Source organism: Camelina sativa, chromosome 11, assembly GCF_030686135.1.
Source record: "Camelina sativa cultivar CO46 ecotype springtype chromosome 11, ASM3068613v1".
NCBI classification, from domain to species: Eukaryota; Viridiplantae; Streptophyta; class Magnoliopsida; order Brassicales; family Brassicaceae; genus Camelina; species Camelina sativa.
The window spans coordinates 29,583,835-29,597,173 of NC_141890.1; the positions used below are offsets into that span (position 1 = coordinate 29,583,835).

Consider the following 13,339-nt stretch of genomic DNA (forward strand, 5'->3'; position numbering starts at 1 on the left):
TTTTAAAAAATGTATATGATCATATCTCATCCATTTCTATTGGGGAATATATGATTCTTCGACGAAGTTCAGACTGAAGAATATAATAGAGAAAACCAACGTATTTCTTCCAAATACAAAAAACAAACAGAACAAGAAAAATAAGAGCTTCTCTGTCTTTCTATGACTGTATTTGCTTCTGTATCCTGCAATGGACCAAAACCTCTCTTCCTCTCCTGTTTATGGATGTGCCTCCTTTTGTCTCAGTTTCTTTCTTCAGCCTTCAGATCATCAGACATAGCAGAAGGTATGCAATGTGTGGTCAGAATATCTAAAGTTGCTTCCTTTGCTGTCTTAGTGTTCAGAACAACAATCTGTAATATCAACAAAGAATTTTAGAAGTTGTGTAACAAGTTTGCCTACAAGTTAGGGAGATGAGAAAAATAATATACCTGATCATAATCTAGATTAAACTTCATGTATTCATCCTCACAATTCTCCACCATCTCAGCTAAACCTTTCAAGTTTTTCACCGGTTTGCCATTAAAGGCGACAACCTACACAGCGGTTAATCATTTAGAGTGACAGACACATCAACAGCGTGACAAATGATAATGAAATTTCACAAACCTGGGTGTTGACAATCTCTTCGTAACCAATGTTAATGTCAGATACAAGAACCTGCAAGAAGGAATATGGGTGTTGAGGCTTCGACATAGGGAAGAATAGTTACAACGGTATAAAACAGGAGAAACTAACCTGCGAAACTACAACAAGCTGCTCGTCCACGGATTGAGCCATTGCATGAAGATGCTTCTCCAATAGCTTGACAGGTGCGTCGAATTCATATTCTTTTCCATACTGCAAAACATATTATTGGGAAATAGTTATATAAACTGAGAATAGATGCATGAGAGAAAGCGAGAAAGTAAGGAAGAGAGAGTAAAGGACCTCAGATCGAAGATATGGAACAGAGACAGTTGTAAATACAAAGCCAGCAACGATGAAGTAAGAAGGAGGTTTGCCACTTATGTGTGCAGGGATTAGTCTCTTGTGGATTGCAAGTTTTATGTTGAACTCAAGTATTTCTTTGTTACGTAGAACCTTCACAAGAGCAAAATCTCCAGTGTACTTTTGAGATATAAGGTAGCTAAAGCCAATTCGTTCTCCATGCCTAAATGGAACTGAAAAACCCCAAAACAAAAAAAGAAACGTTATAGCCAGGGAATGTCTAGACTTAACCCGAAATAAGCTCGAATATGTAAACTATCTGTAAGAATTATTACCAGTTCCGTCATTAGCAATATTAACCCCATCAAAGCTAAGGATAATATCGGATGGCTTCAAAACCTGTGATTCTGGGGCGGTTGGCTCAATTCTTCTTATCCGCACTCCCTTTTGATGAGATTCCATACCCATTGACTTACGCAAATCAGGGTTTTCCATCTTTTGCCACTCAATTCCAAGAACAGGAAAACCTAAAACAGTACAAGTATGAGAAAAATAGCACATGTAGAGATAACACAAAAAAAAAACAGAATCATTGGTGAGAGTTACCTGTGTATTTGTCATGCTTCTCATAATCTTGAATGAAATGTACAATAACTGGTGTGGGAATGACATAACCAATATTCTCGGCATCTTCATGTTTTAGAGATTGAAACGCAATGCCGACACATTTTCCTTTGTCGTTAAATGCAGGACCACCAGAGTTCCCAGAATTTATAGCTGCGTCTATCTGACGAAATCAAACAAAAACAGAAAACACTACGCATAAGCGCCCAAAACCTCCATAGCCACTAAAAAAAAGTCCTCTCAAATGTGGCATCTAATCTGTAATCCTAAAAGCTCAGTCGATCCATGTACATAAGACAATATCTCCATACGTGAAACAACGCCACTTGTGACAGAGACTGTGTCACCACCAATTGGGTAACCAACAACAGTTACAGCATCTTGCAACGCTGGTAAATCTCCAAACTCCACAGGAGATACTCCTTCCCAGAACTCATCATCCGTAACTGTCAACAAAGCTGTAATTCCAATGTATTAACATCATCAGCTCATAGACAATAATAACAGTCAATATTCACACTTGTGGATTTGTCAATGAAAACATAACAATGAGACAAAGAATAGCAAACAATCACTCCGGACTACTTCAAAACCTTCCATTGCAACACAAATTACACTAAAAGTAGGTCTAACAGACTACTAATAACAAACAGAGATACTGTTACATTAAATATCTAATTCTGACTACTCAAAACTCCCATGGCGACTCAAACTACAGAAAATAGATGCTTTAAACTAGAGACTAGATGCATACCAATGTCGCATTCAGTTCCAATGGCCAATACTGTCGCCAAGTACGTAGTATCAGAGCCACGCTTCTTGAGTTTAACTTGAGTATGATGCTCAACGGAATGTCCATTAGTCAAAACTCTCCTTCCACCAATAATGAAACCACTACTAACAGAACTATACTGTCGTTTCCTTTGCCACGGCAACGAGAAATTAGGCTCAGTATGAACACAAAAGACCTTAACCACAGCATCCATTGAAGGCACAACTTTTACAACAGTCTCCCAACTCGGAGCAGAAGGAATCGAATCAGTAGTTGTTGAAACAACCATCCCATTGCTACAATCACCATTCTCTGATCAGAGTGATGGTGACGAGCTCTACGCTCCGGAGACGACGTCCTCTGGTTATTGTCTTCTGATTGGTTGTTCAGTCTACGCTTTTTCCCTCTCCCACGGTTACGTCGCGACGGAGATGGGTTGTTGGCTTCGGAAGCTGAAACTGGCTCAGGGGATTGAGGTAACGATGCTTCTTCTTTAACTTCGCCGCCGGCGTTTTCCGCCGATGAAGCATCTTGTCGTTTGTGTTTGCGTTCCCTCTTCTGAGAAGGCTTCATCTTCTTCTTCCCTCAACCCAGAAGGAAAAAGAGTGATCTTTTCCTCTGGTTTGTATCTTCTCACAGCGAAATTGAAATTGAAATTGTCCAGGAGACGCGGCTAGGGTTTATAATCGGAGAGTGAGGTAATCGCACAGGATTCTAAGAAACGGCGATCATTGTTCCCGTCGTACGTATCTGAATATAAGATACATGGGCCTGAATTTAGGCCCATTATTTGAATTGGACTTTGTCGTCTTTAATAGTCCACTTGTATGCTCCACAGAGCTCAAAAGACAAAAGATATTTCATGACCAACGGCCACATTAATCAACAAGGTACAGACTAAACTCAACGAACCAAGTCAAGATAACAAAAAAGGAACAATCAAACCTCTATAAATTAATAATGTTAGGACCATAAAAATCTATTAATTTATAAAAGTTTTAATTTCTAGATATAAAAAGCCTTTTCTAATTTGATTAAAAAATATTAAAAATAAGATTCAATCGTTATAACTAATATTTTTATAAATTCAATTACAAAGAAACTAACAATTATCTCTATATACTTATTTAAGCAATCTTTTAAACAAATAACCCTACTTTGTATAAGATATTATACAAAATGCCACTGTAGATTAATAACAAATATAATAACAGAATCTTCTTATTAAATAGTTCTAACCAGAAAATCGTTACCCTAATTAATAGCAAGTAAAAATGATCTAGTCATGTTTTAAAGATATCACATATAAATCTTAAAAATGAACTCTAGTAAAAATTAATATGTATATATATACATATATTTAGATAATTATTAATTTATATTATCGATGGGACTATATATTTGCAAAACATTTTCAAAAAAATTATTATCTGATTATATTATCGAATAATGTCTAAAATTACACTAGTCTCAATTTGGGACCAGAGAAATTTATTAATTTATAGGTATTATTAATTTATCAAGTATTAATTTATAGAGGTTATAATGTATAATGCTTTTGCAGTTTTGACAATCAAATCTTTTATTTTGTTACAACCTCAAACTGTAGAACATAACTCTGGTTTTTATGAACAGACTGGTGAGACTTTGCTTGGTCTTGAAGCGATTGTTATGCAATAAGAGAGAAGTATTGCCATTAAACAAGAGGTATAAAAAAAGAAACACCGATGACATCTGCTTTTACAGTGACAATCTTCAAGATTTGGTAAGTGAATTAGCGTTGCTAAACGAGCAAAATAGATTGATGGAATTGACAGAGATGCAAAAGAGATATTCACAGATACGTTTAAAGTGAGAGACAAGAGTTGTTAATGATTGTACGTTATCTTAAAAAAAAAAAAGTATGATTCTTTTACGAAGTGGGTATGTCTATTTAAAAGAATTTCTTATGTTAATTTGTTATACTACTTTAGAATTGCATTTTAGGTATGTCCAATTTTATATTTACCGTTTCTAATGGATTAAGTTTGAAATGAACTTATATAATAGATAAAAGAAAAAAAAACCAACAATAACAAATTAACATCTTGTCGATTGATAATTAATCACGATTATAAATCAAATACTTAGTCCCCTCCACAACTAAATTTTTCAACAAATTAAATTACAAATCTTTTTCTCATTAAAACCACCTCAAATTTGATATATGATCCTATTGATTAATTAATTAACTAGGAGATTTCCGTGTTTAAAGCATGATCAATATTTTAAAAAAATATCTAATATAATAATAAAAACTATTGTTATATTTATTTTAAAAAATTATTTTGTTTGAGATAATATTCATTTTTAATTGTTCTATAAATCTATATGTCTTTTTAATACGAATTATTTTAGAGTATTATATATTTTATTTTTTTTGATGTATATTACAATTTTATATTGTTTATTTGTTGTATTTGCATCAATATTTTGTGAGATATGAAGTAGTAATTTTAATATTATAATTGTGAGCAAACAAAATTTATTAATTTATCAACTATATAAATTTAGTTTTACCAACCGGCCAATGTAGAAATTATAACAAACTTTTTTCCACAAATTGAGTAATATATCTTTTACATTTTAAAAAAAAGAGTAATATATCTTCGTTTTTAAAAATTCAAATCACAACATATGCCGAAAAATTCTGAATATTTATTAATCATAAGTATTATATGAAAATTCTAAACAATTTGTAAATAAAATAAAAGAAAGATGACAGGAAAATCATAATTTGAAATCTTAATAAAATCTTTGAAATCTAGTTATTAAAAATAATTTTACTGTCTACTTGGATATTAAAATCTTAGTTTTATGAAATTCTGATTGGTTTATATTTTTAAAATAATATATTTAGTAATTCTATTAGAGAGAGATAATAATTTTTTTTAAACTAATAATTATCTGTATTTTAAAAAAATCTTAGCTGTTAATTTTTTTAATTCTTTTTCAAGAATAAATTAGTTTTGATTTGAATAGATTTTTTGTACTTTTCTAGATTTTTTTATTTTTGATCTCTTAGTGTTTTTTATTTTTAATTAATTATATTTATTTAGTTAATTAATTAACCCTTAATTAAAATTTTCTAATGGCAATTGAATGAAATTTTTTACACATTTTAAGGTTAGTTTCATATTTGTACTTCTCAATTAATATAGTAGGATTAATGTTAATATAAAATAAAATACACATACTTATTAATGGATTCATACTCGTTTTATCAAATCTTTTAGGACAAACAAAAAAAAACTATCTTTAAATAGTATAAGATGCAAAACAATGAATGAATCAACAAATTTAGTACAACAATATCAACAAGAATTACTCACATTAAATCAATATTTTCAAATATATATATTCCATAAGTCAAGTAGCCTAAACCTCTCTCTAACCACGTTTTTCTTTAGTTAGTACTAGTCTTTTTCATAGAAGTCACATAGATTCCAGTTAAATGTTTTACCAAACCTAAACGGTATAAACAATAAAAACACCAATTATATCTGCTTTTACAGTGACAATCTTCAAACGTTTAGCAAAATAGATTGATGGAATTTACGGAGATACAAGAGAGATATTCACAGATACGTCTAAAAGGTGAGAGACAACAAACTTGTAAATGATTGAACATTATCTAAAATGATTGTAGATACTTCAAGAAAACTCAGTGAATCCACCTGTAAGAAATATTTCCAAGGAAAACTCACATTAATAATAAGATTTACTTAAAACATTCTTTGATAAATACAAAGAAATAAATAAACTTGATTACCTTTTCTGGCCCAGTTTCATATTCAGACTTCCCTCCGGAGTTAGCAGCATTGGTGGCAGAGCCTTGCGAGAGCAGATCTGAGTGTTGGCTTTTTACAAAAGAACCTGCAGTGCAATGCACTTTTTCACCGAAAAATTTAGAAGAATTAAACATGCACTCGGGTAGATTCCCATAGAATCAACAACAACAAGAAACGAGTTTAAGCTTTAAGCTTTCATGAAGGGAAAATCTAAAATTTAGCATCTACCATTTGAGTTTATAACACTAAGTTCATAACACTAGAGAACACCCAGTTAGCACAAGTAAGAACAATCTATTGTGGATCCACATATAAAACCCAAACAGGAAACATTATCAAGAAATGAACACCATTGCCGCAGAATCAAGTAATCATGAAACGATATCACAAATTAAGCATTCCTTTAATCATCATCATGTTCTCAAGAAATTCGAAACTCTCTTACAAAAAAAATCCAGTTAAGAAAAAGCAATCATTCCTCTAATCAAGCGCATCCTAATCACATGGTAAGAGAGATGGGCGTTTCTTTAGGGTTTGAAGTTGTGAGACCACTTACACTATTAGTGGACCAGAAACCAACTGCGATGATATTTCTCCAGCCGATAGCAACAGAACGAGAAAGAAGCAGAATGCGAAACGAAACATTTTTTGTTGTAATGGAAAAAGGGACTTAGAGTTAGAGCAAACGCTCTTTTTGACTGAAAGATGACCGTAAAAATCGAAGAGAAAGAGAGCTTTGAAGAGATGATGAGATTGTAACAAAACCCTAAGAATGGGTCAGTCTGTTCCTCGTACCACGGTAACAAGAATCTGTTCAACAAATATTTCTGATGTAACGTTTTAAACAATTTAAAACATTGGGGACCTTTTCATGTAAAACTGAAACATTTCGGGGGCGTTGAATTCGGGGTTAATTTTTTCAATTTAGATTCGGTTCGATTTGAGTTTGGTTTAATTCGGTTAAAATGCACAAACCAAATCTGAAAATTTTCATTTTCTTCTCTCACTTTCCCTTTTGAGTTACTTCCACCATCTTCCTTTTGTTCGTATCTCCAAATTTCCCAGATTTTGGAGAGATCTCTCAGTCTCCGATCGTGATCCGTCTATCTCCGATCTTCGATTTCGCGACTCGGAATCAAATGTCAGAAGGCTACGCAATAGAGCTTTACTTCGACCCAGCACTCGAAAACCAAGTTCTGAAAGCTTGGAACGTCTTCGCTCGCCGTCAAATCAGCACCAAACTGATCAACACCGAGTCTCGTCCACACATAACACTCTTCTCCACCTCTCTCTTCGACTCGACTCGGCTCGAATCCGTCATCAAAAGCTTCGTATCGAAGCAAGAACCAATCTCGATCTCGTTCTCCACCATAGGCAGCTTCTCTAGCGACAACAACTTGCTCTTCCTATCTCCGACGCCGTCTCTTTCGCTTCTTCAGCTGCAGACTCAGCTATGTGATACGTTGAAGAAAGAGTCTGTTGAGATTGGTGAAGATTACCGTGTTGATTCTTGGGTTCCGTGTTGTCCTGTGGCTCTCGATGTTCCCAAGTCGCGTATGGCTGAGGCTTTCTCTGTTTTGAGAGATTTGAAGCTTCCGGTGAATGGTTATGGTATGGAGATTGGTCTTGTTGAGTTTTCTCCTGTTCGTGAAGTCTTCTCATTTCCTCTTGGTAACACTTTGGAGTCTTGATTCGTTTGTGATATGTGTTGCCTTGTGTTTGGTTTGATGGTTTTTAGCTTTCATGTAAGTTTGTTTCTCCATGTAAAGCATCGATCTTTACTGTTGAACTCGTAATTTCTTAAGGAAATAGTTGGAGAATATTACTATTTATCAATCTGAGCTGTCTCTTTCACTTTGGAGCTTTTCTCGATCTGAACGATGTGATGATTGCTAGAGTTAACTGATGGAAACACAATAGAAGCTTTGTGTTGTAGTCATGGTAGCTGAAGAAGTTAGCTGTTACTTAATGATCTGTTGAACTTTTTGGTTATGTAGATATGTTTCTATTACATCCACTTTGATAAATTGCTTCGGAAAATCTTTAGAAGTCAACTCAGAATTGCAAAGGAGTAAGGAATAGTTGGAGAATTGCTATTTATCAATCTCACCTTTCTCAGCTCTCTTATTATATTGTCGTCGATATGTGTTTTGATTTGAATGATGTTATGATTTCTAGAGTTAACTGTTAGGATACAATAGAAGCCTTCTGTTGTAGTCATGGTTGGTGAGTAAGGTAGCTGTTACCATTTCTGTCTCAGTCTGTAATTTTTAGTCTATGGAATATGGATTGGAGTCTGTTCGAAGTGATCCTTTAGATCAATCTGTTGAAATTTTCCGTTTTGTCGAATTGTTTCCATGTCAGCCATTTTGAGTTTATGCACTTTGAGATTCTTTGGAAGATCCCAGGACATTTTTTATGTTTCATGTCTTCACATGAACACTAAGAATGGTGGAAACTGTTATTCCTCTGCTCAATGTATTTTGCAGGCTATGATCATGAATACATGAAACAATGTCAGGTATGTGCAGTTTTGTATATGTCCTGTAAATATGTGTCTTCTCTTTGTAACACATATAACTAAAGGTTGCTATGAAAATTGACTCAAAGACATCACCTTATACATTACATTATAAAAGTTCTTATCCTCTAGATTTACAAGCGTTGTCTAAGTAACGCCATGAGAACCTCGCTCCAGGCATCGATTGGTCCGGGCAAGCACCAGTGAGTACAGTCATTGAAACCTTTCATCCATTTATTTCCCCAGTAAGAATCCGGGTGCCCGTCTGGTCTCGTTAGCATAACCCTAGTCACATCCAAAACCGCAAACTTCCTCTTTCTTAAGCTGACACGTTTAATCTCTTCAAGCTGCTCTATCTGAGATGTTCTGAGTTCCATATCGCTACTCTTCTGGTCGATTTCATTTACCCTTAATGGGATCGACCTCCCGCAAGCTCCTCCAGTGTTCCAAGTCCCATTCTCAAAATGGGACGGCGAATATGTCCTGAGAACTGTCACTAAGTTGTCTTTGCAGTTATGACATCCATTGATGTGCGTAAAAGCAGCTGAGAAAACTAGCTTAAACCCTTCTTTCAAGCTAATCTGAGTCATGTTTGGTAAGTTACAGAAGATGCAACCTATTGTCTCATCTCCTCTATGTATGTATATTGGTCTGAAAAACCAATGACCAGCTGAAACAATGGCAATGTCTGTATTTGGCAGATCCTTCGCCCATTGCTCATCGATCTTGTCGACATCTATATCATAAATTCCTGTTCCGGTCTTGTTAGCGCGAGTCCTCTCGAATCCCGCCACTAGAAACTTAGTCCATGACGTAGATAGAGTGAAGTCATGGTCTCTAAAGTACCATATCCTGTTTCTGTCTTCTGCATCCTTGTAGATATCTTTTGGAGTTTCTTCCTGCGCAACCAAAGCAAAGAAACTAGACTTCTTAAGTTACAATTGCTTAAGAAGTTTTGTCATAAGATCTTCTACAAAGAGAGTCTTACCATTGACAAGAGGCAGAGAAGAGACTCCATGTGGTTTCTGGCCACAGAATCACCAATGAAACTCATCTTTTTGCCGCGAACGAGATCAAGAAAAGCTTTGGGATTGAATCTCGGAAGTTTACAGCCTTCAGGTTTCCATCTCCAGAACAAGAAATCTCTGTTTGGTCTCCCATGTTTTAAGCAGTTTTTCGAGTCGGATATTGTAGGACAGGTAGAGTTTGAGTACAGCGACCCTCCTTCGTGTGGAATCCATTGTCCTTTAGACAAGTCACAGTCCTTAAAATCTAAACCAACGACAACAATGAATGACAAAAGATTTCAACAATTTGGTATTTGGCTCTTTGCATTTCGACCAAAAAGAACATTTAAACTTACTTGGTTGAGGTTCGACGTAGAGAACGTTGTGATCATTGATGGAATTAAGAGAATTCTGAGGAAACAAGAAGAAAGTGATGGAGAATAGAGTAATACAAAGCAAGAGATATGGTGCCAATGCACTTAAGCTCGTCTTTTTCTTTGATTTTCCCCGCAAGATTTATGACGAATCCATCGTTGCATGTCGATAATTATCCAAAAAGTTACTACCATAATGTGAAGTATTGACACACCTATTTATATTTTATTTTGAGTTATTAAGTAGAAAAAAATGAAATCTATACTAATAAAAAGATAAAGCTCCTAAGGCTGTCCGCCTAGGATTTTAAACATCCAATCGAAATTCGACATGTTACTAATTAACATTTTTAAATTTCCAAAATTTTCTATATTAAGATATTTTTTAAAAGACCAATTAGGATTTGACATGACATTATTAACATTTTTAAAATTTCCATATTTTTTAGAAAAAGAAAAAATTTTAATTTATGGAAATAAAAAAAACTATCTACGATATCCCACATCGGCTAGAATTTTTTTAGACAATGGTTCAGAACCATTATAAATAAGATTAATATACTTCCAACAACGAATGAGCAGTAAAGCTTCATTTATCAGACGTCCAAGTTTAAAAACTTTATTCGGTTTGATCCAGTTTTTTATCTGATCAAATTAAAACTTTAAAAAGTTTCAAAAAAAATATTATAATATCTAAAAATTTTAAAAGTTTAAATATTATAAATATTGAAACTTTTAAAGTTCTTAGCTTTTAAAAAGTTTTTAACTATTATAATTTTTAAATTTTAACAGTTTAAAATATTATAAATATTGAAACTTTTTAAAAGGTTCAAATATTATATTTCGAACATTTTCAAAGTTTAAAATATTATAAATATTGAAACTTCTAAAAGTCTTAGCTTTTAAAAGGTTTCAAAAACATTTAAAAGGTTTTTAAAATATTATAATTTATAAAGTTTAAAAGTTTAAAATATTATAAATATTGAAACTTGAAAATTTTAAAAGGTTCAAATATTTAAAAATATTTAAATTTCATAGAATGTTTTAAAACATTACAATTACTTAACCTCCATAGAAATTTTAAGACATTATATCTATACTAATAAAAAGTTGAAGCTATAAACTCCTAAAGGTGTCCATATAGGATTTTAAAAAAATCAATAAGAATTAGATATTTCACTAATAACATTTTTGAAAATATAGTAGTAATCTATATATTAAGATTTTTTTAGAAAAAAGTATAATCTATAGAAATAAAAGAAATATTTACAACATCCCACATTGGCTAGAAAATTTTAGACAATGACTGAGAACCATTATAAATAAAACTAATATATTTTTAACTATAAATTTATCAGGTTTGCTTGATTTATGATTATTTATCAGGTTTCTAAATTTAAAAGTTTTATTTGATTTATTTTAGCAAATTAAAATATATAAAGGTTAACAAGTTGTGTGGTAGTCTAAAAAAATGTTTTTCAGTGGAAGAATGTGAAGAAGTTGACGAGGAAGAAGAATAAAAAGAGTATAACGAAGAACCAGACGGTAAAAGTAACGATGACAATTACCACAAAATTTGACAATGAAAATGACAAGAAAGAATATGAAGAATAAGAAAACGTGGAATAAAAAACACGAAAACATAGGTCATAGCGATCAATTAAATATGAAAACGAGTTAAATTCATGATGATAAAATTGTTCCGTTTTTCTGGTGGTCAAAAAAATTGTTTAGGATATGTGAGGTCATCAGTTTGATTCGCCTCGCCTTGACGTCGAGTTAAATTCATGATTTTTTTAATCAGATTTGATTTTATAACACAACTGATTTTTATATTATTAAAAAATATGTATCTGAAATTTAATTTTTTTATAAAATAATATTTTATTACCGTCATCAATTATATATAATTTTCATCAATATATATCAAATAAACCCACGCGTAGCGTGGGTTCAAAACCTAGTATAAGGAAAAGAATCTAGAGATACACCTTCGTGTTTAGAAAATAGTATATTGACTCTAGTAAGGATGAATGTACATAGAGAGAGACATATTTATAGGGAATAAATTAACATAATTATCTAACTAATAGAATCATATAAAATATACACAAATCTCTATTATATATTTAGAATATCTTCTTTGATCATAAGGATTTCTAGATCCTTCTATACGTCCCCTCAAGCTCAAGGGGTGATGAAGCGAAGCGGAAATAATGGCTTGAGATTGACAAGTCGAAGTGTCGAGAAGGAGATCCGGTTATGTATCGAGAAGATGAGTTGATGTAGTTGAGCAAGATTTGCTAAAGACCCGATCCGATGATGAGTTGTATGATGGTGGCCGACATCAGCGATGGTTAGAGAAGGGGATCCTATTTCTTTTCTTTTTTTTTTTGCTTTTCTTTTAAGTGAAGAGAATATAAAAGAAAAAAAACAACAAAAATATCGAGAGAATTTTTTTTTTTTCAAAAAAAATAAATAGAAAGAAGCATTATATAGCTTGAGAAAACGATAATAACAATTTTTTTTTAATATTCAAAATAAATTTTACTTAGATTCAAAGGCTTATATTATTATATAAAGTTTGATATCAAAGTTACTCATTAACGAGATCGTGACAAATGTCAATTGTATTGATAAGATGTCGACACGTGTCCAGATTACTGCTTAACATGATTGCGACATGTGTCAAATTAACGATCTTAGATCTTAATACATGTCTAAGTTAATCGCTAGAAAAACAAAAGTTAAAAAAATATTTACCAAAAAAAAAACTAATCCAAAAACAAAAAGAAAATATTTACCTATCACCATCAAGAAATAAAGCATATGTCTTATTATATAAAGATGTGTATTAAGTGGTATCCTATATCAAATCAAAACCTTAAGTACGCTAGAAAATCATGAACAACAAAAAAACAAATACAAACCATGTGAGATCAGAAAATCTTGCTAACAAAAGAAAATGGGGTATCATGAGTGATGATTAGATTGCTATGATCGAAAAGACACTTGGAGATGAACCTCATATAAGGTTGGATTTAACTATGCTTCATATATGGGTAGACAAACTAAATCAATGTGTAAGTATCTAAGACTCCTATATCATCATGGATTCATGGTTATAATTTTTTATTTTTTTAACTGTCTTTTAATTTCTCAAATTTTATTGGGTTGGTCATAAACTCATTGCAATCATGTAGATATTTTTTTCTCAGTTTTTCATCCAAAATATTTTTTGAGTAAACAATTTTAATGGTTAAACAAACTGTCACTACAAA

At 32.5% G+C, this 13,339-nt stretch overlaps 2 protein-coding genes and 2 pseudogenes across 3 annotated transcripts; 1 reads left to right on the top strand and 3 right to left on the bottom strand.

The window, feature by feature from the left end:
- LOC104724372 (protease Do-like 9) lies at positions 1 to 3,039 on the bottom strand (annotated as a pseudogene). Its single transcript, XR_015570345.1, has 9 exons — positions 2,309 to 3,039; positions 1,816 to 2,012; positions 1,537 to 1,720; positions 1,266 to 1,457; positions 931 to 1,163; positions 739 to 840; positions 610 to 660; positions 432 to 536; positions 1 to 353 (listed from the first exon to the last, which is right to left on the bottom strand). The product of XR_015570345.1 is annotated as a protease Do-like 9 (transcript).
- A 4,076-nt stretch (positions 3,040 to 7,115) lies between these two features.
- Positions 7,116 to 7,992, top strand: LOC104724373 (uncharacterized). Its single transcript, XM_010442842.3, has one exon. It carries the CDS (start codon positions 7,296 to 7,298, stop codon positions 7,845 to 7,847), a length of 552 nt encoding a protein of 183 aa, XP_010441144.1. The 5' UTR covers positions 7,116 to 7,295; the 3' UTR covers positions 7,848 to 7,992.
- Positions 7,993 to 8,525: 533 nt separating this feature from the next.
- Positions 8,526 to 9,576, bottom strand: LOC104728389 (xyloglucan O-acetyltransferase 2 pseudogene; annotated as a pseudogene).
- Positions 9,302 to 10,076, bottom strand: LOC147934584 (xyloglucan O-acetyltransferase 2-like). The gene is made up of 4 exons (XM_087472686.1): positions 10,041 to 10,076; positions 9,666 to 9,941; positions 9,355 to 9,576; positions 9,302 to 9,310 (listed from the first exon to the last, which is right to left on the bottom strand). Exons 1-4 carry the CDS (start codon positions 10,074 to 10,076, stop codon positions 9,302 to 9,304), a joined length of 543 nt encoding a protein of 180 aa, XP_087328812.1.
- Between the last annotated feature and the right edge of the window lie 3,263 nt (positions 10,077 to 13,339).